The sequence below is a fragment of the Lissotriton vulgaris genome, chromosome 11, assembly GCF_964263255.1.
Source record: "Lissotriton vulgaris chromosome 11, aLisVul1.2, whole genome shotgun sequence".
NCBI classification, from domain to species: Eukaryota; Metazoa; Chordata; class Amphibia; order Caudata; family Salamandridae; genus Lissotriton; species Lissotriton vulgaris.
In genome coordinates, this window is record NC_141699.1 from 1,070,510,218 (window position 1) to 1,070,535,698 (window position 25,481).

The window sequence follows — 25,481 nt, forward strand, 5'->3', positions numbered from 1 at the left end:
ATTTCCCATTGTGATGTTGTATGACGGTTTAAGGTAGTGTGCGTTGGGCGCCTTCCCTGGGGAGTTTGAGCTGGCATCAGTGTTGTCTAGGCGGTTTAAGTATGTGACCAGAGGGCCCCAAATATCATGTGGCTGGCGCGCAAGGGGCATGAGGTTCCAATATTCAGTCAGACATGTTTAGCAGTGTGCAGCATCAGCGAGCCAAGTCTTTGTCGATGTTGCCGGTTTACGACCCCAGTGGATCGTCACCCTGCATCTGGACAGAACCAGCAGCGTGTCCACTAATCGGCAACTTGCATCGGGGATCTTTAACATACCCAAGTAGGCATGTTAGCGGGTCTGGTGTGATGTGGTCGGAAGTGATGGCGCTGATGATCACACATACTGCTTGCCAACAATTGGCCACTTTTGAGCATGTCCAGGCCAAGTTTATAAACGTGGCATCTGGTGCAGAGCACCGCATGCATGTCACGTCTGAAGTTAAGCCCACTTTGTGGAGGGCCACAGGGGTACATATAGTCTACGTAAGAATTTGAAGTGTATCAGTCTCTGTATTGGTAACTTTACTCAGAAAATAAAGATACTCACATGTAACATCCAGCTCTCTGACATGGTTATACTTATTAAGTTTATAAAAACTGGATATTAAACAAACCTTGATGGAAAAAATTATGAAGTAGTCCAGGACTAGACATTTTTGCAATAAGTCTTAGAAAAATGTCATTAAATTTTGCAAACTCACCACACGTATTTTGATATTTATGTATTTAGTTATTATCCAATTAGGAATAGGATCATATTATGCATCAACCCAAAAATAAAATAAATGAAAAAAGGGTCACTATTTAAAATACCCAAAATAATCAAAGACAAACCATTCTGGTTAGAAAGACTTAATCCTACGAGCTGGCGTGCAAAGTAAATAATCCCAGAGGGGTATATAGGCGACCAATTAGTTACAATATAAGAGTGTAAAAATGAACAGCTGCTTAGACTGTTATGTTATCTCTAACAGAAGGTAAGAAACTTCTTTGCACTGTATGTACCTGACAACAGTACGTAAGCTTGTGGTTTTCCATGTTTCACAGATGCTAGGTACAGGAATGGAGGGAACATGAATGTTTGGTAGCCTTTTCTAAACAACATCCAGCTAAATTAACATTCATTTGTATTATACATGGTGAAGCAAACTTTCTCTGGATCACTTCAGCCTGGATAACCACGGACTGTGTTATCTAGTGTGATCCACGTTTACCAGCAGAAGCGGTTATTTTGGAGGGAAAATGGGGTCTACCAATAAACAGAATGAAATCTGGATTTTTTTCTAGAAACAGCAGTTTTAACTTTTTAGAACAGGAGGGTTGGAGCCGAACCAACCAGTGTCAGAGGAAAGTAAAGTTCTGAGATCAAGTCTTATTGGTGGGGTCAATCTAGTAAAATAATATTGTTAGAAGCATTTTGTCTTTAAACTGAATTCCTACCAACTCCCAGACTGTTGAACTTGTGGCAAATTTAGTGGTGAATGTTTAGACCTGACCTCATGATGGCCGCCCTCCCACTTTCCTCTGGGCTATAGACAATCATGGGGGCAGACTGAACTTCTAACTCAAGGACTTGTCCCCTCTGCCGGATTTCAAATTGGCCACCTCATTGAGACCTTCCGAGATACTCTTTCCTCCCCAGGTCTTAAATCATTGGCCTCCATTCGGACCTCACCCTAAGATTGACTTTGGACTCCCTCCTTTGACCATCACCTACCCAGCCGGACTTCAGGCAAACGCTCCAGCGTCTCTCCTGACCTTATCTTCCCCCTCTCCCTTCCCCCAGCCCTCTCCCCTCTCCTACTCTTTCCAGCTTCTGCGCTCTGCCCTCACCTGCCCCTGCCCTTTGTCCCCACCCTGTTTTTCTGTGAACCTCTTCCCTCGACACTTGAGACCGAACTATTTTGTCTGATGCCCGATGGAGCTACCTGGTTTAGCTCTAGGGGAGATGGGCCGTGGATTCCCTCCTTGGTCGTCACCTACCCAGTCGGTCTTTAGACAGACTTCCTTTAGTCTCTACGGTTGTCTCTTCCCTTATCCTCACTTTCTTACCTCCCCTACCCCCCACTTCTTTTCTGTCTCCTTTCTCTCCTCTCCTAATGTACTCCCGATTGTTTGATGTAATGTGTAATTGTTGATCTTTTCTGTTATATTGTTGAACCACATTGTTGCACTTCCTTTCGTCCCTCCGGTCGTATCCTCCCGCATCCTCCCTCTAATTAGGTCTCTCCTTCTCAATGTATTGAGACTGAACTATTTTGTCTGATGGAGCTACCTGGTTTAGCTATATGGGGAGATGGGCCGTGGATTCCCTCCTTGGTCATCACCTACCCAGTCGGTCTATAGACAGACTTCTTTTCGTCTCTCCGTATTGTCTCTTCCCTTATTTATTTATTTTTGCAATTTGTTTAGCGCGCAAATACCCGGAGGTGTCTCGGCGCTGTAGCGATCAGAAACTGCACAAACTAAAGCATCTATTGTGTAAACAACCAGGTTTTAAGTTGTTTCCTAAAACTAAGTAGCGTGGGGCAGATCTTAATACACAGAGGGAGTGAGTGCGACAGTCTGGCAGTAGCCACTATGAAACGTCTGTCACTCCAGTTGACCTTTCTTGTGGGTGGGACGTTCAAAAGATGGGCTGAAGATGAACGGAGAGTTCTTGGTGCCTCTGGAGGTTTAAATACTGATTTGAGGAACTGAGGTCCCGTATTGTTAATAGCTTTATAAGCTATACATAGGGCCTTAAACTTTGTGCGACTTCTCACTGGAAGCCAGTGCAGATTGTGAATAAATGGGGAGATGGAGTGACGTTTTGGAATATTGAGCAGTACCCTGGCCGCAGCGTTCTGCACCAACTGCAGCTTATTAAGCACTTTAGCCTGAGCATTAAGGAGAAGGACATTACAATAATCAGTTCGTGAAAATACCAGGGAGGTGATAAGGGTTTTTGCCGCCGAAATGGGTATGTAGGGTAGAATTTTTTTTAATTTTCCTCAAAGTGAAAAAGGATGAGGAAACAACATTATTTACATGATGGTTAAAAAGAAGCCGATCATCAAAGATGACTCCAAGGTTTCTTACTTTTTTGACAGGTATAGGCAGGGGGCCTAGTTCACTTGGCCACCACTGAGGGGACCAGAAGGGTTCTAACTTGCCAAACAACATAATCTCGGTCTTGCTGGAATTCAGTTTGAGACAGTTGGCCGCCATCCATGAGCTGATGGACAACATTGCTTCCCGGAAGTTGGCGGCCACCCGGTCTCCATCCCGGTGTATAGAAAGGACTTATCCTCCCTTTCTCACCTCCGATGCCCCACCACTACTTTTCTCTCTCCTTTTTCTCCTCTCCTGATTGTATTGCCTATTTTTTGGGATTTATTGTGTAATTGTTGAACTTTTTCTGTTACATTTTTGATTCTCATGTAAAGTGCTCTGATACCTCCGGGTCTAGCCCGGAGGTATCAGATAAATAAATAAATAAAACATTAATCATGTCCAAAAGAAACATCTGATGTTACTGGCTGAGCCAAAAATATTGGACTGGGTCCTATCACTTGAGGACACAGGAGCTCTTCGCTTACATAAATGCTTTGACTCGAGCCATCGACTGAAGTAAAACACTCCCATTTCAGGGCACGACAGCCAGGGTTAAGTGTGCTACTGTGGAGGTTTCTAATCCCATATTTATTTCAGAACTTTATAAAACACAACCTAACCTAAGCAGGTTTTCAGTGTGCTATACAATCAAAACGATAATGAAGGGAGAGGAGTTGGCCTAACGGTTAGGTCGGTCATCCTCGAATCTGGGGAACTGGGTTGGAGTCTCAGCAACAACGCTGTTTTAAGATCCTTCATAGCCCTTATAGCAACCACAATCCCTTGATATTACTGCTTGAAAGGGCGGTTAATCAGCTGAAGCACCTCAGTACATCTGTGGTCTCACTATCTGTAACTGACCAGGGGAGACACCTTCGTTGGGCGTAGGTAGATACAAAGGCTTTTAATCATTCTCTTTTTAAAGCTAGACAAAAGGAAATCCAAACCTGCCCAGAGCCATTAGCATTGGAAGAGGAGATTATTATTTATTCATTGACATAACGCAGTCAACTGCCAGTTTATTATTAGTTTCTGGAGCCCAATTCATCCCAGACCATCCAAAATGGCTTGACGATAAGTGCTCACGGGCCCTTCGCCTCATGAAGAAGGCCCTGAAAGAGACCCCTAGGGATAGAGAGAGAGTAATTGATTGTCGCACCATTTATAAAGCGGCCCTCAAGGACCGGAGGCAAGGATTACAGGGGCAGGATTGGGAAGAAGTAACTTAAGCTAGTGAGCAGCGGGATAGCACTTTATTTTTGCAAGTAATAAATAGACCCTGTTTTTCTGATCCATTGAAACCCGCTCTATATCAACACATCACCCCAGAAGACTGGATTGCTCATTATGAAGGAGTTTGTAATTATGGGAAAGGTGTGGGATTTGGCACCGAGATAAGGTCACCTCAGTCGGATACTCCTATAATCTTCACCCTGGATGAAGTAAGGGTGGGTATTGAAGGACTGGCCCAGAGCAAGGCCCTGGGTCAGGACGGGGTTCCACTGTTTATTTTACTTGCACCAGGGGGGTACACCAGGGGTGTATTTTAGCTCCATTTTTATTTACCCTATATATTAACGGCCTAGAGGAGGTTTGAACATCTTTGCTGACAGGCTGTCCAGAGTGGGTACGAAAGCAATTCCAGTTCTTTTATATGCTGATGAGTGCAGGCCCGATTGATGGATTTGTAGCTTTTATGAGCGGGTTAGACCTATCGGACAACTTCACAAAGTCGAACGTCTTGGAAGTTGGCCCTGGGGAACCTGCTCTAAAACATTCAAAGCAGGTGCCCATACTTTAGCTAAACATGCTATGGGGAGCGCTACAGTCACGCTCCACTCCCAGCTGCACTGCTGCGTGGGGTACTAGTCCCATGTCCATATACCACTTTAAGGTATGTTAATGTCAAACCGCTTATTTCAATTTTAAACAACATTTTTTCTTTTTTTCTTTCATTTTCTTTCCTGTTCGTCTCATTCCAAGACCACATATTGCGCAAATTGCGTTTTTATCAAGCTTCTCATTCTCACGTGTGCCCATCCGAGCCTCTTTTCCGGAAAACGATAATAAAAAAGCAAATAGTAGTTCCGAGGAGCAGTTCTTTATTCAGACCCAATGCATTTCGGGCAAGACACTTGCCCTTCGTCAGGGGAAACTGCGAAACAATAGTTACAAAATATCGATTAGCTTTACGCATAACTCAAATTTATGCATGCTTAATACATTTGTCAAAAACAGTGAATTAATCATGTGCAAAAAATGCAAAAGTCAGACTCTCGAAGTAAACCCTCTGTGCTACAATTCTCTTTTCTAAATGCATCCAAAATGCTTCGTACCCCAAAAGAAACCCCTTTCATTCCTCCTCTCTCAACTGACTCCTTTGCTCGATGAAACAATAGTTAAACATTTTCTCAACGTTCGCCTGAGGTCGGGTTTGTTCAGTGTTCTTATATCCGGTTATTTCCCCAATGCCGCTTTCAGAAAGATTTCCGTTTTCTACATTTGCTCCCCTCCCATTACTTATTCACATTCTTATTACTTCTTTACTCTAACCGAGTCAGCTTGCTTGACTTTCGATTGTTGTGTTTTTACGTATGGTATGTAAGTCACAAGAGCACTATGGGAGCTGTAGTTAAAGGGAGTTGTAGGCAGCTGGTTGATTAATTTATGCACGCAGTAGGGGGTGGAGCACATTCATTTAAATCTCGTAAGCGACTGACGGGAGTTTAACAACTGTTTCTGGTGCGCACAGCGCAGTGAGAGTTATGGCAGGATCAGCGGAGAGCAGGTACGGGCAACAAAGGGGTTTAGTAATGTATCAGCAAGCTGACTCGGTTAGAGTAAAGAAGTAATAAGAATGTGAATAAGTAATGGGAGGGGAGCAAATGTAGAAAACGGAAATCTTTCTGAAAGCGGCATTGGGGAAATAACCGGATATAAGAACACTGAACAAACCCGACCTCAGGCGAACGTTGAGAAAATGTTTAACTATTGTTTCATCGAGCAAAGGAGTCAGTTGAGAGAGGAGGAATGAAAGGGGTTTCTTTTGGGGTACGAAGCATTTTGGATGCATTTAGAAAAGAGAATTGTAGCACAGAGGGTTTACTTCGAGAGTCTGACTTTTGCATTTTTTGCACATGATTAATTCACTGTTTTTGACAAATGTATTAAGCATGCATAAATTTGAGTTATGCGTAAAGCTAATCGATATTTTGTAACTATTGTTTCGCAGTTTCCCCTGACGAAGGGCAAGTGTCTTGCCCGAAATGCATTGGGTCTGAATAAAGAACTGCTCCTCGGAACTACTATTTGCTTTTTTATTATCGTTTTCCGGAAAAGAGGCTCGGATGGGCACACGTGAGAATGAGAAGCTTGATAAAAACGCAATTTGCGCAATATGTGGTCTTGGAATGAGACGAACAGGAAAGAAAATGAAAGAAAAAAAGAAAAAATGTTGTTTAAAATTGAAATAAGCGGTTTGACATTAACATACCTTAAAGTGGTATATGGACATGGGACTAGTACCCCACGCAGCAGTGCAGCTGGGAGTGGAGCGTGACTGTAGCGCTCCCCATAGCATGTTGATATTATGTTGCATTGAGGGCGATGCACAATTCCAGTCTTGCACGCAACCTTTTTTGAAGCGAAATAAAATGGATTATAATGGGTCTAACATGGTGTGCAGACCACCCTCATTCATATTCATGCATACTTTAGCTAAAGTCAAGGCTTTTCATTACCGTAGAATTTTATTCGACAAGAAATTGAACTGGAAACAGTTGCTAGAGGCAAACGTAGGCAATATGAACAAATCAATGGGATTCATTGCTAGCTTTGCCCACAGACTTGGTACGTGGACCCCTTGTGTGGTTATAAAGCTCTGCCAGTCATTTTGTATATTCAAGGCCTTGCACGGTAGTGAGGTGTGGGGCTATATAGCAACGAACAAACTTCAGATCACAGAAAATAAGTTTCTGAAACGTATATTGAAGGTCCCACAGGGCACTCCATTGTATCCCGTTCATGAGGAACTAGGGGTCAATTATATAACGGACATGGTGGCAGTAAAACCCCTGACCTGTTGGGTGAAAATCTGGTCTAATAATGAGTTGGCCCTTAATTGACTGACTGTATCAGATTGTGCATTTACATAAAAAGCTCCAGGATTTGACAAAAGTCACAAAGCCATACTTTATGCGGATAAAAATAGAAAAGCAAAAAGTATTGGGATTCAGACAAACAAATCTCCTACAGTCACTCACTGGGATCAGTGCTGCAGTGTATTGGCTTGCATCAAGAGTCTCGTCCAGCTGATTCAGGGGGTACTCCAGCACCACCTTGCTGAGTTCCTGCATCACTTCTTTCAGGGTGATGTTATAGGCATACCTACGAGAAGAAGAAGAAACGTTATTCAGTATGAAACAAACACATTATCCGGCTTGCCAACACTTTGCTCACTGAATGGCTCATATAATATAGCATGGTTAGCGATATGTAAAGCTAAGCAAAATACCCATTGGCTGAAACTGTACACTTTTATCACGTAACCTTTTGAAACTATGTGGGAACATGTGGGCTTAAGAGAATAATCAAACCTAAAAAAGATCTGCTAATTATGTTTGTACTTTCAATTTTTAACTGCACATGGTCTAACAACTACTTGTGCTGAAACTACAGCAAATCCATAATTTCATTCTGCTTCAAACACCCAAAGGATGAGGAAACAGATTCAAATGGCAGAAGGGAAGGTACAGTAATGCTCCTAGTTGGTTTGGTGTATATGTAAGACAGTTTAAGAAAGGCCAAAAGACAATACTGGAATCATATACAATAGGCGTTCATCACTCAGCCCTCAAGATAAAACCTTAAAAGAGGGGGCCCATCCCTCAGAGGGGGCAAATAAATCAGCCCTGGTAATCAAGAGTACACCAATACCCCAAAATGTGCACCTGATCAGGAGAACAATGAGGCTGGTTTTGGCACCTGAAAATGAACCAGCTCAAACCATTGCAATATTAATAAACCAAGAATGTTCGACTACTAATGAGTAACCAAAAATCAAACTGTCAAATCAGAGCAAAGATTGGAGTTCAGATAACCTTTGACCTCGGTGGGAAATCTAACCTTCAAATCCCTTACACAGTGGGTTCTTTCCTCAGCTGGCAGGTGCCAAAAGTAAGCCCAGACTGACATTGAGAGGAGTATTACATGTCTTCTTTGGCAGTAATACATTGGACAAAAGTCTCTTCAATGTATATGTCAGGCACTCAACATAGAGATTACTCAAACAGATGGAAAAAGGCAACAGCCGGAGAAGTCATAAGTAAAGCATACTTTAGGGAGTTGATTTCCAGCACCAGGTTGTCGCAGGAGATATTTTCCTCAACGCCTCTTTGTAATGTCCCCAGCACTTCATTTTGGAAAACTACAAAAGCAATGGGGAGATGTTAGGAAACGGATAACCTCTACATCAGCATAGTGCAGGAAATGCTTCAATAACATACATAAGAAAAATGATATACATACTGATTTGGGGCGCTTAACCCTTTTCCCTCTGAACTCGTTCAGAATTGCTCGACTCCCTAGAAATGCATCTTCATACTGCCCGAAACTATTTATCTATGTGTTTCAGAAAGGCAAATGTACAGCAGTCACTATTCTCTAATGGGTGCAAGTCAGGAAGGAGGAATTAAAGAGAAACAGAATATCTATGAAGGCGCAATGCGGTCATGAAAATGTCAGAATTGTAAGTGACTCTGGAAGGTCACCACAGCAGCATTTGATTGGGTGGAATGAGCCTGAAGTCTCAGATGAGCCTGACCTCCCCATGCTCCAGATGATGATAAATGCACGAGGCTATCCAACTGTGATTAATAGGTTTTGCCTCTTCGAAGTCTGCGGTAAGCCCACTGTAGGTGGTAAATGGTCCTCGGAAAAGGAAAGTTCAAGTTTAACAAACCTGTAACAAGAATTCCCAGACTCCAATGTTATGTGCATGAGAAAACCTAGATCAAAATGTAAATCCCAAAGAGGAGGGAGATATTTCTATTAGGCTGAAGATCTAACAAGGCGTGGATGACACAAATTGTAAATGGCTTGCAGATGTTTGCAAAAATCTTCTACATGTCATGTACATTGATGAGGGACAACATGCCATTTATAGAGGCTCTTCACGAAATCAGGTTACTTTCAAAAGCCTAGCAACAGAATCTAAAACAATTGCTCTAATCTGCCTCCTGGTTGACATTTTGGGGCCACAGACTTTAAGGCAGAGCCCTCTTTCGAAATGTCCAGGTGCAGAGAAGCTATGTTTCATGAACATGGCTCTCAGCAACAAAAACAAGGGAAAAGTATAAACTCATCGTGGCAAAGAAGATTCAGCCCCTAAATAAACACCAGCAAATTGCTCTGTATTTGGCCCACTAACAGACAGAATCAATATTATGCATGACAAAATGGGATAATCAATTTCCTTGCAGGCCAATGGATCACTAGAATTTCTGAAGCATGATATAGGACAGGAGTTGTTGGGAAAGCATAAAGAAACTTCGCTGGCCAGTCTAGTAGAGCATCTCCCAAAACTTTTGTCCAAAATCCAGATGAAAGCCAAACATGTGAAAACAAAGTCTGTTTAAGGAACGCAACAGTTCTTTAAAACAAAGGAAAAAAAGCAACATTTGTTTGAAGCAGGATTAAGCCTGCTTAAATCTGCTGCCATATTTGATCCCTCCATGTGGAATGGAACCGGAAGAATATTGATTAGGAAGGTTCAAACCATTTGGTAGATTAGACTGCGAATCAGTCGGTGCCTCAGTCCTCTACACATCTATTCCCCGCCCCCTTGAATTCCACACAACCCCAACATCATCCTCATTTGTTCAAGAAAAACATTACAGCTCTATTATTCATTAGCCACTGAGCAACATTTAGGCGGATCAGTAGAAATGATGCAGCAATAAATCTACTCTTTCATTTCTCCAAGAACTTAGCAGTAGAAAGAGGGAACACAGTTAAAGGGTAGGTCTATAATTTTATAGCAATGTCACTGTGCAATTAAAACATGTGCCGCTCTGCAACTCTGCACACACAACAAGAAGTAGAATTCTTCATTTCCCCTAAGGAAAAGAAATTCTGCAAGTGTGGCAAGATTATGTAAGTTTTGGAAAATAGAGTATTGCAATGAAAGGGCTACATTAATTAGCTATGAGAAAAAGATGCATTTTATTGCGGTTTTCTGCAACGTGGTTCCCACATTTTAGCTTCCTCACCCAAAACAGATGTTAGGAGAGAAAATTATTTCCCGCTTGCCCAGAGGTGCTGTATTCACAGCAGTCAACAATGGTTATTTGCCTGCAACATAGAAGACGTCATCCTTTGGTGTTCTGTAGTTCTAGATACTATTACACAGATTTTTTTGGGGGATGTGTGCTTTAGTAGCACCTGAAACATATTTCCACATTTTCATGAGGCAGTAACTAAGCATAGGATTATGTTCAAGGAAGGTCAAAGCCATCAGTATTGCAGGGTTTTTACCAGACGTGTGGATTCCTGTAAATGCTACATATTCATGTGCAGCCAATTTGGAAGTAACTTAAGGACTGTTTCATTTGGGCTACAAGAATCAACCCTGCAAAGGGTGTTCACTCCAGAGAATATATTGATCAATATCCTCAGTCATCAGACCTCTTCAGGTCAAAGAGTGGTTTCTTCATGAGGACCTTCTGCTGGGCCCTGTGGGGGAATATATATATATATATATATATATATATATATATATATATATATATATATATATATATATATATATATATATATCTCAAACAGAGAAACCACCACAGCAGAAGTTTATTACTAAGAAAATTACAGTATGTTATTACAACGACTGAGGCGATTTGACCTGCAGTTAAAGTAAGGAAAATAGTTTGATTATGGTTTTCATTTAGGGCTGGCGTAAGCAAGAGAGCTGGGTTGAAGGCTACAGGGAGGGACGAGTGATAGGGTTAGAGTTTGATTAAGGGCAATGGTTAAAGTTAAATGCACAGTGAGGGGTACGTTTAAGGCAATGAACGATGTAAAATTAGGGGCTTAGCGAGCATTTGCAACAGAAACTGAGGATTGATAAAGACTCATTTTGTTGTAGAGGATGTTTTAGTTGTAGCAGCTTCATTGAAACAACCCCGGAATTCTCTGCAATAATTTTGTTCTCCTGGCCTTTTTTGCTGTAATGTAGATCCCCTAAAAAGGTGGTGATTTTGGAACCAAGAACTGTAGGTTTCTCTTTGTAGCCATTTTAAAGTTACTGGATATCATGATCACGGCTCAGAGTTCAGAAGATGTGGCAAATCTTGAAGAAATACACCAAAGAGTCCATATTGTGTCATAGAAATCTTCAGATCACACTTTTGATCCACAAAACCACACTTCTTCACTTATTTTAGGCACGAGAATCTACTCTCATCATCTAGTCCAAAGGGGATCAATTATTAAAATAATCTAATTAGAAATGGCATTTTGCGTTAAAGATAAAATTCTCACCTCTTGCAATATACATTCCCTTGTTTCTCGGCACCAAGAACAACTCCTCATCTACGAACACACAACAGATATCCGTCCCCAACCACCTACAATGCATCCTGCTCAACACCCGCTCGGTCCACAGGCACGCCATCAGCCTCTGGAATCTACTAGACACCATCTCTCCGGACGTCGCCTTCCTAACAGAAACATGGATGAACGCCACATCAGCCCCAGACATCACCATTGCCATCCCGGAAAGCTATAAGATCATTCGCAAGGACCGCACCGGCCAAACAGGAGGAGGCATCGCTATCGTCCATAAGAAATCCATCCGCATCTCAACCAGCTCAGACGTCAATCTCGCCAACACTGAACACCTTCACTTCCAGATCCACATCGACCACAAGACCACACTCAGAGGCACCCTCCTCTACAGGCCACCAGGACCCCGCGCACAATTTAGTGAAGACATCACGGACTTCATCACTCCACACGCGCTCCCCTCCGAGGATTACATCCTTTTGGGAGACCTCAACTTTCACCTTGAAAAGAACAACGACCACAACACCACCACCCTTTTGGACAACCTCGCAAACCTCGGACTTAAACAACTTGTCTCTACCCCCACCCACATCGCAGGTCACACACTCGACCCTATCTTCACCTCCAGCAAACATGTCTCCTTCAGCCACACCACAGCTCTTTGGACGGACCACAGCTGCGTTCACTTTACCTACAACAAGCCCACATCCAACAACCACCCCCAACCCACTCTGCGAAGAAACTGGAACAAAATCACCATCGACCAGATCTCCTCATCGCTTCTTCAAAACCCCCCCGCCCACTCCTCAAACCCCGACCAAGCAGCCACTAACCTCACCCAATGGCTATCCAACAGCGCCGACATCCTAGCACAACTGAAAAAACGACAAATCAAACTAGGCAGCAAGAAGGCCTCCTGGTTCAACGATGATCTTAAGAAATCCAAGAAACTCTGTCGCTCCCTTGAGAAGGCCTGGAAAAAAAGACCCAAATACCAGCACCAAGGACCCCTTCAAAAACGCCACCCGCATACACCACCAACTGATCCGGAATGCCAAGAAAGCCGCTTTCAAGGATTGACTAGATAGCAACGCCCACAACAGCAAGGAATTATTCAACATCGTCAAGGATTTTACCAACCCCTCAGCCAACTCCAACGACATCACTCCATCTCAAGCCCTCTGCGACTCCCTAGCTTCGTTCTTCCACAACAAAATTGCAGACATCCACAACAGCTTCAACAACCGACCCGAAGACCAACCCACCCAACCCTCTGCAGGACCCCCACCCCCCTTGAACATCCTCAATGACTGGAACCCAATCTCCACTGAGGACACCATCCGTCTGATGAACTCTATCCATTCAGGATCCCCCACAGACCCATGCCCTCACCACATCTTTAACAAAGCAGACTCCATCATAGCACCGCACCTCCGAGACGTCATCAACTGCTCCTTCAACTCCGCAACCTTCCCTGAAAGCTGGAAACATGCCGAACTCAGCGCCCTCCTGAAGAAACCCACAGCTGATCCCACCGAACTCAAAAACTACCGCCCTATCTCACTCCTTCCATTCCCGACCAAAGTCATCGAGAAAGCGGTCAACAACAAGCTCGCCGCCTTCCTCGAAACCAACAAATCCCTCGACTCCTCACAGTCCGGCTTCCGAGCCAAACACAGCACTGAAACCGCCCTCATCGCAGCAACAGACGACATTCGAACTCTACTGGACAATGGAGACACAGTCGCCCTCATCCTCCTCGACCTCTCCGCAGCCTTCGACACAGTCTGTCATAGCACCCTCTTACAGCGCCTCAAAAACGTCGGAATCCAAGGAAAAGCACTGGAATGGATCACCTTGTTCCTCACCGGAAGAACCCAGAGAGTCCGCCTTCCACCATTCAAGTCAGAGGCCACTGAAGTCATCTGCGGCGTACCACAAGGATCTTCACTCAGCCCCATCCTCTTCAACGTATACATGAGCCCCCTCGCGGCCATCGCACGCCAACACAACCTCAACATCCTCTCCTACGCCGATGACACTCAACTGATCCTATCACTCACCAGAGACCCTAGCACTGCCAAAACCAACCTGCATGAAGGAATGAAAGAAGTAGCCGAATGGATGAAGCACAGCCGTCTGAAACTGAACTCAGACAAAACAGAAGTCCTCATCCTAGGCACCTCCCCCTCCGCCTGGGATGACTCTTGGTGGCCAGAGGCCCTTGGAAAAGCACCCACCCCGACGGACCACGCACGGAACCTGGGCGTCATCCTGGATTCCTCACTCTCGATGAACAGACAAGTCAACGCCGTTTCTTCATCTTGCTTCAATATTCTTCGTATGCTCAAAAAAACATTTCGCTGGATCCCCACCGAAACTAGAAAAACGGTCACCCACGCACTGGTCACGAGCCGCCTGGACTTCGGAAACACCCTCTACGCTGGTACCACCGCAAAACTCCAGAAAAAACTCCAACGCATCCAGAACGCTTCAGCCAGGCTCATATTAGACATCCCGCGTAAAGAACACATCTCTGGTCATCTGAAAAACCTCCACTGGCTCCCCGTCAATAAGAGGATTACTTTCCGCCTCCTAACCCACGCACACAAAGCACTCTACGAAATTGGACCTGAATGCCTCAACACACGACTGTCCTTCTACACCCCCTCCCGCCAGCTACGATCCTCCAACCAAGCCCTTGCCACTGTACCTCGCATCAACAAAACCACCATGGGAGGTAGATCCTTCTCCTATCTGGCAGCTAAAACCTGGAACTCACTTCCCACTCACCTTCGCCTTACTCAGAACCACCTAGCATTCAGAAAGCAACTTAAAACGTGGATATTCGACAAGTAATTCCCCACCCTTCTTCAAGCGCCTTGAGACCCTCTGGGTATGTAGCGCGCTATATAAATCTATTGACTTGACTTGACTTTTTCTGAAAAAAAGCCCACTAAAAAAAACTTTACAAACTGCAATAATCAGTAAAATATCACACAGATTTGTGCACAGAAATTATACTTTGTCACACAAAAGAGACTGTTTCTATTAATGAACCGACTGCCTACCTTCACCTCCGCACCCAACGACATCATATGCGGCGTACCACAATGATCATCCCTCAGCTACACCCTTTTCAACATCTACATGAGCCCCTCGCAGACGTGGTCAGATCCCATGGATTCAATATAATCTCCTATGCAGACGACACTCAACAGATCCTCTCACTCATCGAGGACCCCTTCAATGTAAAAACTAACTTCTGCAACGCCATGACTAACACAGCCAAATGGCTAGGAGACTACTGCCTCCAACTCAACCCAGAAAAAAAGTAAGTACTGATCTGCGGGAAGAATACCTCCGCATGAGGCCACAGCTGGTGGCCCGGACAATTTGGACATACAGCAACACCGACCTGTGCATCCTCCTCGACAGCCAACTGACCATGAAACAACAAGTCAACAGAATCGCCTCCTCGTGCTTCCACACTCTTTGCATGCTCTGCAGAGTCTTCAGACCCCAAACCACAAGAGAAAGTACGTTACTCAGGCCCTCTTCACCAGTCGCCTCGACTACACCCTCTATGCCGGCATCGCCATCTCCACCCAGCTCCTTAGAAGACTTCAGACACAACGCTGCAGTCAGACTCATCTTTGACATCCCTAAACATACTCACATTGCCTCCCACCTGAGACCTCCACAGGCTCCCCATCCAGAAGAGATGCTAGTTTGAGACCCTCATGCACGCCTACAAAGCCCTCCATGACCTAGGGACTTGCTTATATCAACCACTGACTGAACTTACATCAACCTTCTAGACACCTTTGCTTCTCTTCACTCGCCCTCGCATTTACGCATCACATCCGTCACAGCGGTGGCCACTCCTTCTCCTACATCGCTGCCAAGACCTGGAATGACCTTCCCCTCCAGCTCCGTACAGCCCCCTCGCTGGCAGACTTCAGAAAGAGACTCAAGACCTGGTTCTTCGTCGGAGACACAGCGCCCAGATACCCTTAGGGGTGGCAGTGTTATGCTCTACAAATGCCGTTTGATTTGATTTAACCGATTTGGATTAATCGAACATCACCTTGCAGCCTGAACTATCATCCTACAGTGAAGAGCATATTACAATTACACAACAGTACTTTTAGACAGAGAGCGATTTTTAGAGCACTGATCAAACAATGCTGATGCAGATAGCCACTCAGGCATTTGCAGTGAGGTTATCTTGTGCTATACTAAAATGAGTCAATTTTGGACATGGGCAAATAAATCAAGCCTCAATTTTTTTATTAAAATTATGTTTCTTCTTCACCATAACAAGAAAGAATACATTCTGTAATTTTCGTTTCTTGATCATTATAAATCTGCATATAGTGATCATTATAAATCTGCATATAGTGCACAAAACCAAACAGAGCGGGTAGCAGTAGGTTTAGTTACAGAATGCACCACTTTGGGGCCTGGACTGGGCAATGCGGAAAACCTATGTGCTGCAAATGCATACTATTACTATACAAACCTGAATTTCAGGCTTACAAATGCACACAGTATACAGCAATCTCTGTTCCCGCCTTCCAGTGTTGTGCGATGTCCCTTTTGGCGAGTGTCAAGCCCAGGAATAGTAAATGTCTTTTATAAAGATTGCCCCCCCCTATTTCATCTGTGGAGTGTAGGAGTGCGAGTTTAGGGGGGATCGAGGAATATCCCATTTTAATACTACAGATAGGCATTGTAAAACCCCCCGCCACAACCTGTCAAGGGTAGGGCACGTCCAGACTATATGTGGGAAGGTGCCTTTCTCTGTGCGGCAACGAAGACACAGGGGAGAGGAAATAAATCCAGCCCGACATAATCTATGTCGAGAGAAGTATACTCTGTGTAACTATTTAAATTGTATATACCGGAGTCGGGTGCGTCAGTGCTCACCTTTGATATCATCCAACTGAGGTGACACCGTGCGACTGTCCATCTGCTCCGATCCTGCACTCTGCTCACTTTCAGTCTCACTCTGCTCATCTCGATTCAGTGTCAAGCCTGGGCAAAATCAAAGAAACATTAATAGGGACTTGCACCACAAGGAGCAAGTGATCTCATCTGAGACCCTGTGTATCAGAGTAATTTTGTAATTGTTACATTTTTTCATCATAATTTCCTGCTTCATAGGAGGGGTGGATGTGGAACATGAGTGACACATGGGAGACTTTTAAAGAAGCTACAACGTCTGTTAGAGATGATCATTGTTCAGGCTCGTCCCTGAATACTCCCACCCATGAACCTGAACACAAGGCACAATTACAGAGATAAGAGCTGCTCTAAAAAATGATTTGTATGTACCTATTTGCAGAAATGTTAGCAGCACCCTCTGTAAGTCCCTAGTAAATGGTAGCCTGGTACCAAGGGCGTGAGGTACTAAAGAGGGTCCCTAAAGGCTGTAGCACAAATTGTGCCACCCTAAGGGACCCCTCACCAAGCACATGCAAGGTAGCCATTGCAGGCTACGTGTCTTGGTGCAAACAAAAGTGAAAACACGACATTTCACACATCCCTGTGTGCCATGCCTACAGGCACTGCGTGCAGTACAGGCAAGTCACTATCCTAAATGTGAGGGCGTACCTGCATAAGCAGATATACCCCTGTATTGGTCAGTTCCATTACTGCCAGTACAAGTGGTCAGAGAAGCTATTTTAAAACGCATGTGTTGGACACTAGTGAAAACGAGTTTCCCAGCCACATTATGGCTTCAATGAAAATAGGGACGTTTGGTAATAAACAGCTCGTATTAATAAACCCACACTGATGCCAGTGTTGGATTTAGTAATACATGCACACAGAGGGCACCTTAGAGGTGCCCCCTGAAAACCTACCCACTACTAGTGTGCTGACTGACGTTTTTGCTAGCCTACCACCAGAGACTAGTTTATGACCCACAAGGGTGAGGGCCCCACCCGCTCTCAGGAAGCGAGAAACAAAGCCTGCTACAGGAGAGGGGGTTCAAACTTCTTCCTGCCGGATGGCCTGCAGATTAGTATTCCAAGGCAGGGGAGCTTCAAAGAGCCTACAGCCTTTGGTATGCGACTCCGTCTTCCCTCACAGTAGAGGATGCTGCACGCCCTTTGGCACCAAGATAGGTGGGGAAATTAGCTAGTCAGATAGGTGTGTCCACCCTCAGGCTAGTGCCATTCCTAAGGTGGGCTACTAGAAGAGGACGCACTTTTCAAAGTTAGCCATCTTGGTGATGGCAAACCTAGGAATTCTGTGACAGGGTTATTCCCACAGGAAGTGGTCATATCGAGGGCATAGTGACCCCAAAGGTAGGTAGCCCATTGGCTACTACCCTACACGCCCCTAAATCCTGGCACCAAAGACTTCTTTCAATAAAGACCCAGAGGAGCAGTGGAGCTGCTCTCCTGCATCCTGCAGGCACCCCAAAATTAACCGCGAGGACTCCGGACCTGCCAAAAACCACTGCCACCAAGCACCACTGCACCCGAGCCCCCCCAACCCGAGTCAAAGTGGGTCAATGGCGTGAGTGTGGTTCCCAAGCCTGCAGGAGACAGAGTCCACTTTGGTTTTGCCCCTTGTGAACTCCCAAACATCAACTGTAGTAGCCCCATTGTGCAGGCCCCCTTAACCGCGAGTGATCCTGGATGAAGCAATCAGACACCTCAAAGACCCTCTGCACCCAGCCAGAAGAGAAGAGGAGCACTGGTGTCCCCACGTCCCCATCATACAACTTGAAACCTCTGGTTGGGTCCACCTGGCCCCCAGGTCCAAACCTGCAGTATCTTTTCACGCAGACAGATCCCCATAGTCTAACATTGGGCAACCAATGATGTATGGCACCACTGCACCTGGCTGTCCTAGTGCCGCTGGAGGTGGCCTGCTGGTGCTGCCTTAGACCTTCCCCATACCCTTGAGTCCAAGAGCTTGATCTCATAAGTTGCTGTACCTGAATCCCCAACTTATTTTTCCTCCCATAGAATAACATTGCAGCTTCTGAAAAATGCACTGTCGACTTTATTAAACACAAAAGTAATTCTCTTGCAAAAATTATGTACCTGATGGTATCGATTCTGGTTTCTAAACATATATAAATATAAGTTTTATTTTTATAAATTGGTGTGGATCTCCTTATTGAGTTGTGTGCATAATTTATTGACCGTGTGTATTTTGCAGATGTCTAACACTCCTCTCTGGTAAGCCTAAGGCTGCTCGACCACACTAGCCCAAGAAGAGCACCTTGGGATTGCTAGAGAAAGGCCCTGTCTACTTATAAGAGAATACCCGGAGTCTTTGCACAGTAGATCTCTTTCTGATATACTTTTTAAAGCGCCAGCTTCCTACACAATCACCCAGCACACATGCTAGAATTAGATCTGTTTGGAATCACCACTCAGTTTCCGCTGTCACAAAAGTCGCACTGAATGCATGTAAAAAGACCATGAAATGGATATGCTGAGACTGTAGGACTACACAGGAAACCCCCTCTGGCAGTGGGCCTGGCTAGCTCATAGGGCTTCATGGCCAGGGATTAAATCAGGATCCCAAACTAGAAGGCATCTGGGATGTGATCCACATGAAATCATTAAATGACTTGAAACCAGAATTCTCTCTACACAAATGTCAGCTGCAACATGCTTTAGAGGCGCTCCCAGAGTTTAACCCTCTAGTTGCCAAACTGGAAGGCTCCTGCACGCGGACAGCAATAGGCTTTCTCACAGCCAAAATGGACACTGCACAACAGCGCAGATCACAGGTTACACTCTTGCTGTAGGAATGAAAAATTTGAGGGGCATGGAGGAATTGCTTCCGTGACATTGCTTCCTAAACATCAACCCACACCCGGCCTTTTAGACAGCAGATACACAGCTTGGCAGCTTTGAGAAGGTCCTGTCACACTTCATTGGGAATGCTTATGTGAACACAATACTATTCTTTGGAAAATCGTCTCGGATGTACATCTGGCTATTACTGAACTGTATGTCTATTACCAGATATATTTTTAGTATACTTTGAGTTTTTAATGTTTAAAGCAGACACATTTTTAAAGGATTGCCACAGCTAAACCACACAAAACATGCAGTTCTCTCAGTTTGTTTGATTGCTTGCCCCATTTGAAAAAGCAAGGCTAGTCCAGCATTCTTCACTGGTCACTTAAATTCAAATTAAGATTGCCAGTTAGTAAATGCTTTGGATAGGAGATAACCAGTAGAGAGCAAATTACACCTCTAAACGTCAAGCAGGGAATCAAAGACGGCAGGAAGGGCAGGAAAGGTTGCTTGTTTGAAGATTTTAACAAAAAGCAGCAGAACTTGTGTGCAGTGAGTTTTACTTTACTGCAATGATGTAACCAATTTGTATTATCCAGAAGCTGAATATGTGGTAAGAACGGATTTCTTCAATTAAGTTCTGCCTAAAGACATGCTTAAATGACATGAAAAAACATACTGACACTTCAAAACACATAGGCGCACAATGACACAATGCAAAAGCACACTTTAATCAAATTTGTGAAAGTCTGCACAGAAAAAGTAAACTCACCCCAGAGACTCCGCCGCAATGCTTCATCGTCCTCGTCCTCTGCCTCGTCTTCAATGAGATCTGCAGCTTTCCAGGTGTAACCTTTGCCTTCTAATCCAACCTCATCTGTATTGTAAGCTGAAAGAGAATTTACGCTTTAGGAGTAAACACTCCCATATCACTTGAACACTCCTGCATTCAGTATAGCTGGTCCAACTCCAGTAACAACAATCTAGAGGGAAAATGGGGGTGGTGGGCACACAAATACGCTCATATTATAGCTAAGTGGATGTCACTGGGGAGAGTACTGCTGCTAGCTAGTAACTAGAAAGCTGTGGAAATAAAAAGTGATATTCACGGTATAAGAATGAGAAAATGTGACATCCATCTCACTCAAGACAGAGTCACTCCATAGCACAAATACTCAGGAATAACTCTGGAAGAAAGTAGGTGTGAAAAGGAGACCGCAACATGGAGCTCCTTATCTGATATCAAACTAAAGCACAAGCTGTTTATTCTCCACTACAGCACATGGACCATTGCTGTGTGCACAGCAATGAACAACTGCTATGTTCAAATTACCCAAAAGCATGACTTTATATTATCTATAGTGCAGTGCATCCTATTCAAAATATGAATAGGGCAAATGATCCTTTATGACTAACGCAATTTTCAATTTGAATAAATGCCAGTATATCCTTCCAAGGAGGGATCTTAAACTTTCATCCTATAAAGTCTACCTCAAGCTCCCCTTCAGCAATTCCCACATTGGGATGCAAAATTGGATGCATTCATGAACCACATGAAATTCATCTCAAACCCTTTAGTATTTCCCTTCATCAGATGCATAAGTTCTGCACCACATAAAATCCATTACTACATCTAGAGATTTCCGCCCACTAACAAAAACTTTCTATTGCCTTTCTGCGTTGATCTGCGTATGCCCACTTATTTGCTGCCTTAGGTGATACCTAGCGGGCCTTACCTTTGAACTTTGTCTTCTCCTCCTTGGTATCTGCACTGTCATCACTGAACTCGTCGTCATCCTCCTCTTCTTCTTCTGGGTGGTGTAGTGAAATCACAGTTTCTTCAGGAAGTGTAATGTTTGGTCCCACTACTACCTGACAGAGTTTCAAACAACAGTTAGTCCTGAATGCAAAATACACTGTCTGCATCAGGTAAACTAACACCGTGAATGCCTTTTCTTTGTAGCCGGCTCTTATAGGGGAGAAGAAATGATATCAGTAACCGAATTCTGTAACAAGCAGAAGACCATGTGGAAAGGATTCGAAGTAGAAAAGGAGTAGCTAGGAAGCTAGATAATGTTTCCTTCTTCTAATTCAGGTACAGAAGCAGTCTGTTTCAAAGCCTGTGCTTTAAAACACAACCTATCTCTGGAAGTGTTGGTTTTCACTGTGCAACTGTCAAACAGACCCACTGCTAACAATATACACAGAGCAGACTCTGGGCCTGCCTCCTTAGGCCACTGGCTTTCTTCAACCAGACTCTTTTAGCCAATGGTTTGAGACTTTTTCAATCATGTCTTGGCTCAACCAGGTGATGAGTATATCCCTTCACCTCAGCTTTGAATTTACATTGAACTGCTTCAGGGACTACTTTACAACTCCAGCGCTCTGTATTCACTCCCACTAGATGCCTTCTGCAGGTATAACTCTAATATACTAAACGAGCATGGTTAGGACACTGAACTAAGAACTATTGACTTTGTCAATGTTTATTTTTAAGTTTTATGTTTTTTTATACACATACAGGCGCACATGTCAATCACAAAGTCTTAGCAGGATCTAGTCAGACTAAGAAGAAAGCTTAGCTAGGTTCCAAAGTCATATCAATTTATTCAGTCTCCTCCATTTCTACCATCACTGAGAGAGCAGTGGTGATCTCCAAAGGGAAGGGAGTGCTCAATGTGACAGCAACCAGAGGACATTAAAATCCTAATGTTATAAGGGGGTAAACTTGCAACTATGATTTGTAAGTTACACACACACATTTGTTCAACACAGATCTTAACTGGCCCTGTCCTCTTCAACAGCCGTGGGGGCTCATGCTTGTGGCTAAGGTCCCTATTACACTCTTCTAGGGGGTCCTGCCCTTACTTGGGAAGGGCGATGGTAGCCCCAAAAGCTAGTCAGACAAAAAGGAAAAGCAGCTTTGAGCAGACTCACTTTCACTTCTTCTTGAACACTGCCAGAGTAGGGATGTTCCTATATTCAGGGCGCATCCAGTTCCAAAGTTAAATTCCAAAAACCAGACTCGATTGCCCTCCATGTTTCCTACAGTTAAAGATTGCTTGCAAAGTCAAGTTTGCATTGCTTGATCTCAGGTTTGGCTGCGTATGGAGCACTTAAGTTGGTGCACAAGAGATTTAATTCCTCTTTCAGCTAGTGAAGATCGTGGAGGGCTTGTTTTTTAAAATGAGGCAGTCTACCATTGGCCCGTAGACTCCGAGTAGGGAGGTCAAGTTCAGCTACTTCTAAACACTTAGCATTAATAAAGCAATGACAACTGTGTAATTAAGATGTATTCATCCTTTCCCGGTAGTCCACTGGTGAGCTGTATTATATGACCCTTTGGCTACTGACACAGGAGTTAGAGGGTATACTTTAAAGTGACAGCAATTGCCAAACTGTCCAGCTGGGCAACCAGCTCTGGAAAAAACAGCAGGCTGGGAAATTAGGTTATTCTATCCAAGTTCTGGAATAGGTGTGTTTACAGTGGTCTGGTCAGGATGGGGACACGGTGGAAAGACGTTGCACAGAAATTTCAGGGGTCAAAATACACCTACATAATGGAAGCTTCACCATTCAAACAAGAACAACACAGCCATCAACAGCAAGGAACAGATATCAAAAGACTCCGGGGCTCAAATCATGCAGACATAACCCTTACTATAAGCAACATCTGAGCACCTTACAGCAGGTAACCGTGATCTTGCGAGTTCTCAGAGACAGAATGACCTGCACGGTGTGTGCTAGACCCACACCGTCTACAAGGCCACCCAAGTCAATATGATCAGAAGTGGCACGACCAAAAAGGACAATGCTAAAATACCTTAGCTACCACAAAAGCCAGTACCTACTGCCATTAAGAGCTCTGACCCAGGCAATGCCAAAGACCACCAATCATGTTCACTGCCCCTAGCATCCATGGCAATAGTTTCATCTTCCTGCTTTTTTGGCTGAAGACGTATTGAGCCTGTTCTATCTCCTCTGTGGTATGCTGGTGTCATGTCAGGGAAGCAAAGAAGAGAGATGCAGAAGAGCAAACTGATTGTGAGGAGCCTAAAGTCTTTAAGGGGATAAAAGGGGATATTGGCGAGGTATGAGGCAAGTATCATCTGTATATACGTCTCTCCATTGTTAACAAGAGTAAATTACAGTATTTACCTCCGAGTCTCAAAGCTTTTACTTCTTTACTTTTCCCATAGCACAAACCAGGTACACAAGTTACTATGCCCTTAAACAAGTCTTACTCAGCCCTCTGTAACCATCTCCATTAAAGTCATGGGTCTAAATATTTTGTCTTGGTAGCCGAACGAAGGACGTGTATCATCGATTTAGAACAATGGCAAATGTGTGAAACTGGACCCGTTTCTGTGATCATGTGGTCCTTTTCAATTTGACAACGGCTCAGTCTGAATCTATGAATTAGGCTTCAGCGAAGCATTTGTCTTGAAAAACTGCATTTTTTATTTCAAATACTTCTGCTGCAAGGTTAACAGGATTCAGGCCCTTTTACCTTCAGAAACCCTACAAAATTGATTTTATTCAAAAAGGGTGGAAATGACCAATCATCCTTCCTTACTTTGTAAAGTAGTCTCAAAATGTCATACTTATAGCACTGATTTTCACTCTTCCAAGTAGTATATCCTCGGAAAGATGGTCATGTGCTAGAAATTACCACATAAGATTTTGTCAGGTAATCCAAGGAGAGTGAAACAAGCTACTGGAGATTGGATCAAGAATGTGACTGAAGGTATCTGCAGAGTATCTACCTAGAGATCTTCTCAAACTTTCACAAAGCAGTTTTGTTTGGAATCACATCACAAAGACCACATTGGGTAAAGCTGCTCTAAAATTAATTTGGCTTAGACTTTCCTGCTGTTCCATTAAGAGATGTTGCCATCCTTCGGCCTGCAAGCTATGGGATTTTGGATAATTCTTGCTAATCTATTCTAATGCTTATGACGATCAGAGACGATTCTATGATGCAGTTGGAAAGGACGGTGTCTGGCTTTTATTCATTGCTCTGCATCACAGGAATCTATCTTCAGAATCCACGCCTTCATGGTTTGGATAGTGAAAGAATAAACAGCAGGGTTCCCTATATTGTTTCCATCGAAAGAGTACAAAACATAACCAGACATGGAAGATGCTGGCTCTTTAAAAAAGAGCAGGGTCCTAGTTGCAAGCATTCCATTGCTTTTCCCTACCTGGATGCATTATTCTGCTGCCTCATACAGGCTTTTTCCTTGCATTTAGGAAGCTTGGCAAAGATTTCTGCTGCAATGTTGTCTTAATGATCATTTTTAAGTTTAATTGGGCTTAATGTTGAAAAGAAAGACATGAAAGTCAATCTTTTTGGCTTAGAAAGGATTCACTTTTTCTGTATTTAAAATGCTGTTTTGTTGCCATTTATTTTAGATGCTCTGATGAAGAAACAAAGGTAGTGCACAGATTCAAATACCATGTGTTTGGCCACATATGCAGCCACATTAGCCATCCTCACCAGGAAGTTTCAAATGTAGTAGGTTTTGTTGCCCCACTGAATCAACCAGTGCGCTGCAGTGATACGCCCCTTTAAAAAGCCTTAAATTGTACAATATTCTTTAACTGTGCCTGACACAATTTACTTTTATAAGTGGTTGCTAACATTTCACATCACTGTAAATAAAAGTGTCAATTACCAATAACAGTTCCTACCCAACTCAATCTAAAGCGATTAACAGACCTAGAAAGACAGAATTGACTGCCTGGATTACACTGCGCGGGCTGCAGTTTTAACATGGAGCCTGCAACAAGCGCTCCCACTCCTTGAGCTGAGCTATTTGGGAGGTTTTTGTTTGCTTATTCTGGCAACCACATGACAAAGAGACCAAGTTGGAAAGAACCACAAAAATTCAAAAACAAAGATTCATCTTAAAACAGCAGAACCACATTTACCAGTGATGCTTTCCTACCGCGAGTCTATGTATGTTTGTGTTTCTAGAAAATGGAATTATAAAAATAAGCAGCCAGG

At 43.8% G+C, this 25,481-nt stretch overlaps 1 protein-coding gene across 1 annotated transcript in view; it reads right to left on the reverse strand.

Moving 5' to 3' along the window:
• EIF2B5 (eukaryotic translation initiation factor 2B subunit epsilon) overlaps positions 1 to 25,481 on the reverse strand; it is an 85,815-nt gene that overhangs the window by 7,538 nt on the left and 52,796 nt on the right. Inside the window, exons 9-13 of the mRNA XM_086944466.1 lie at positions 21,208 to 21,343; positions 20,244 to 20,360; positions 16,629 to 16,736; positions 8,472 to 8,562; positions 7,400 to 7,523 (exon numbers count right to left, since the gene is read on the reverse strand). Coding sequence (XP_086800592.1) covers positions 7,400 to 7,523; positions 8,472 to 8,562; positions 16,629 to 16,736; positions 20,244 to 20,360; positions 21,208 to 21,343 — 576 coding nt within the window. The remainder of the gene's footprint in view (positions 1 to 7,399; positions 7,524 to 8,471; positions 8,563 to 16,628; positions 16,737 to 20,243; positions 20,361 to 21,207; positions 21,344 to 25,481) is intronic.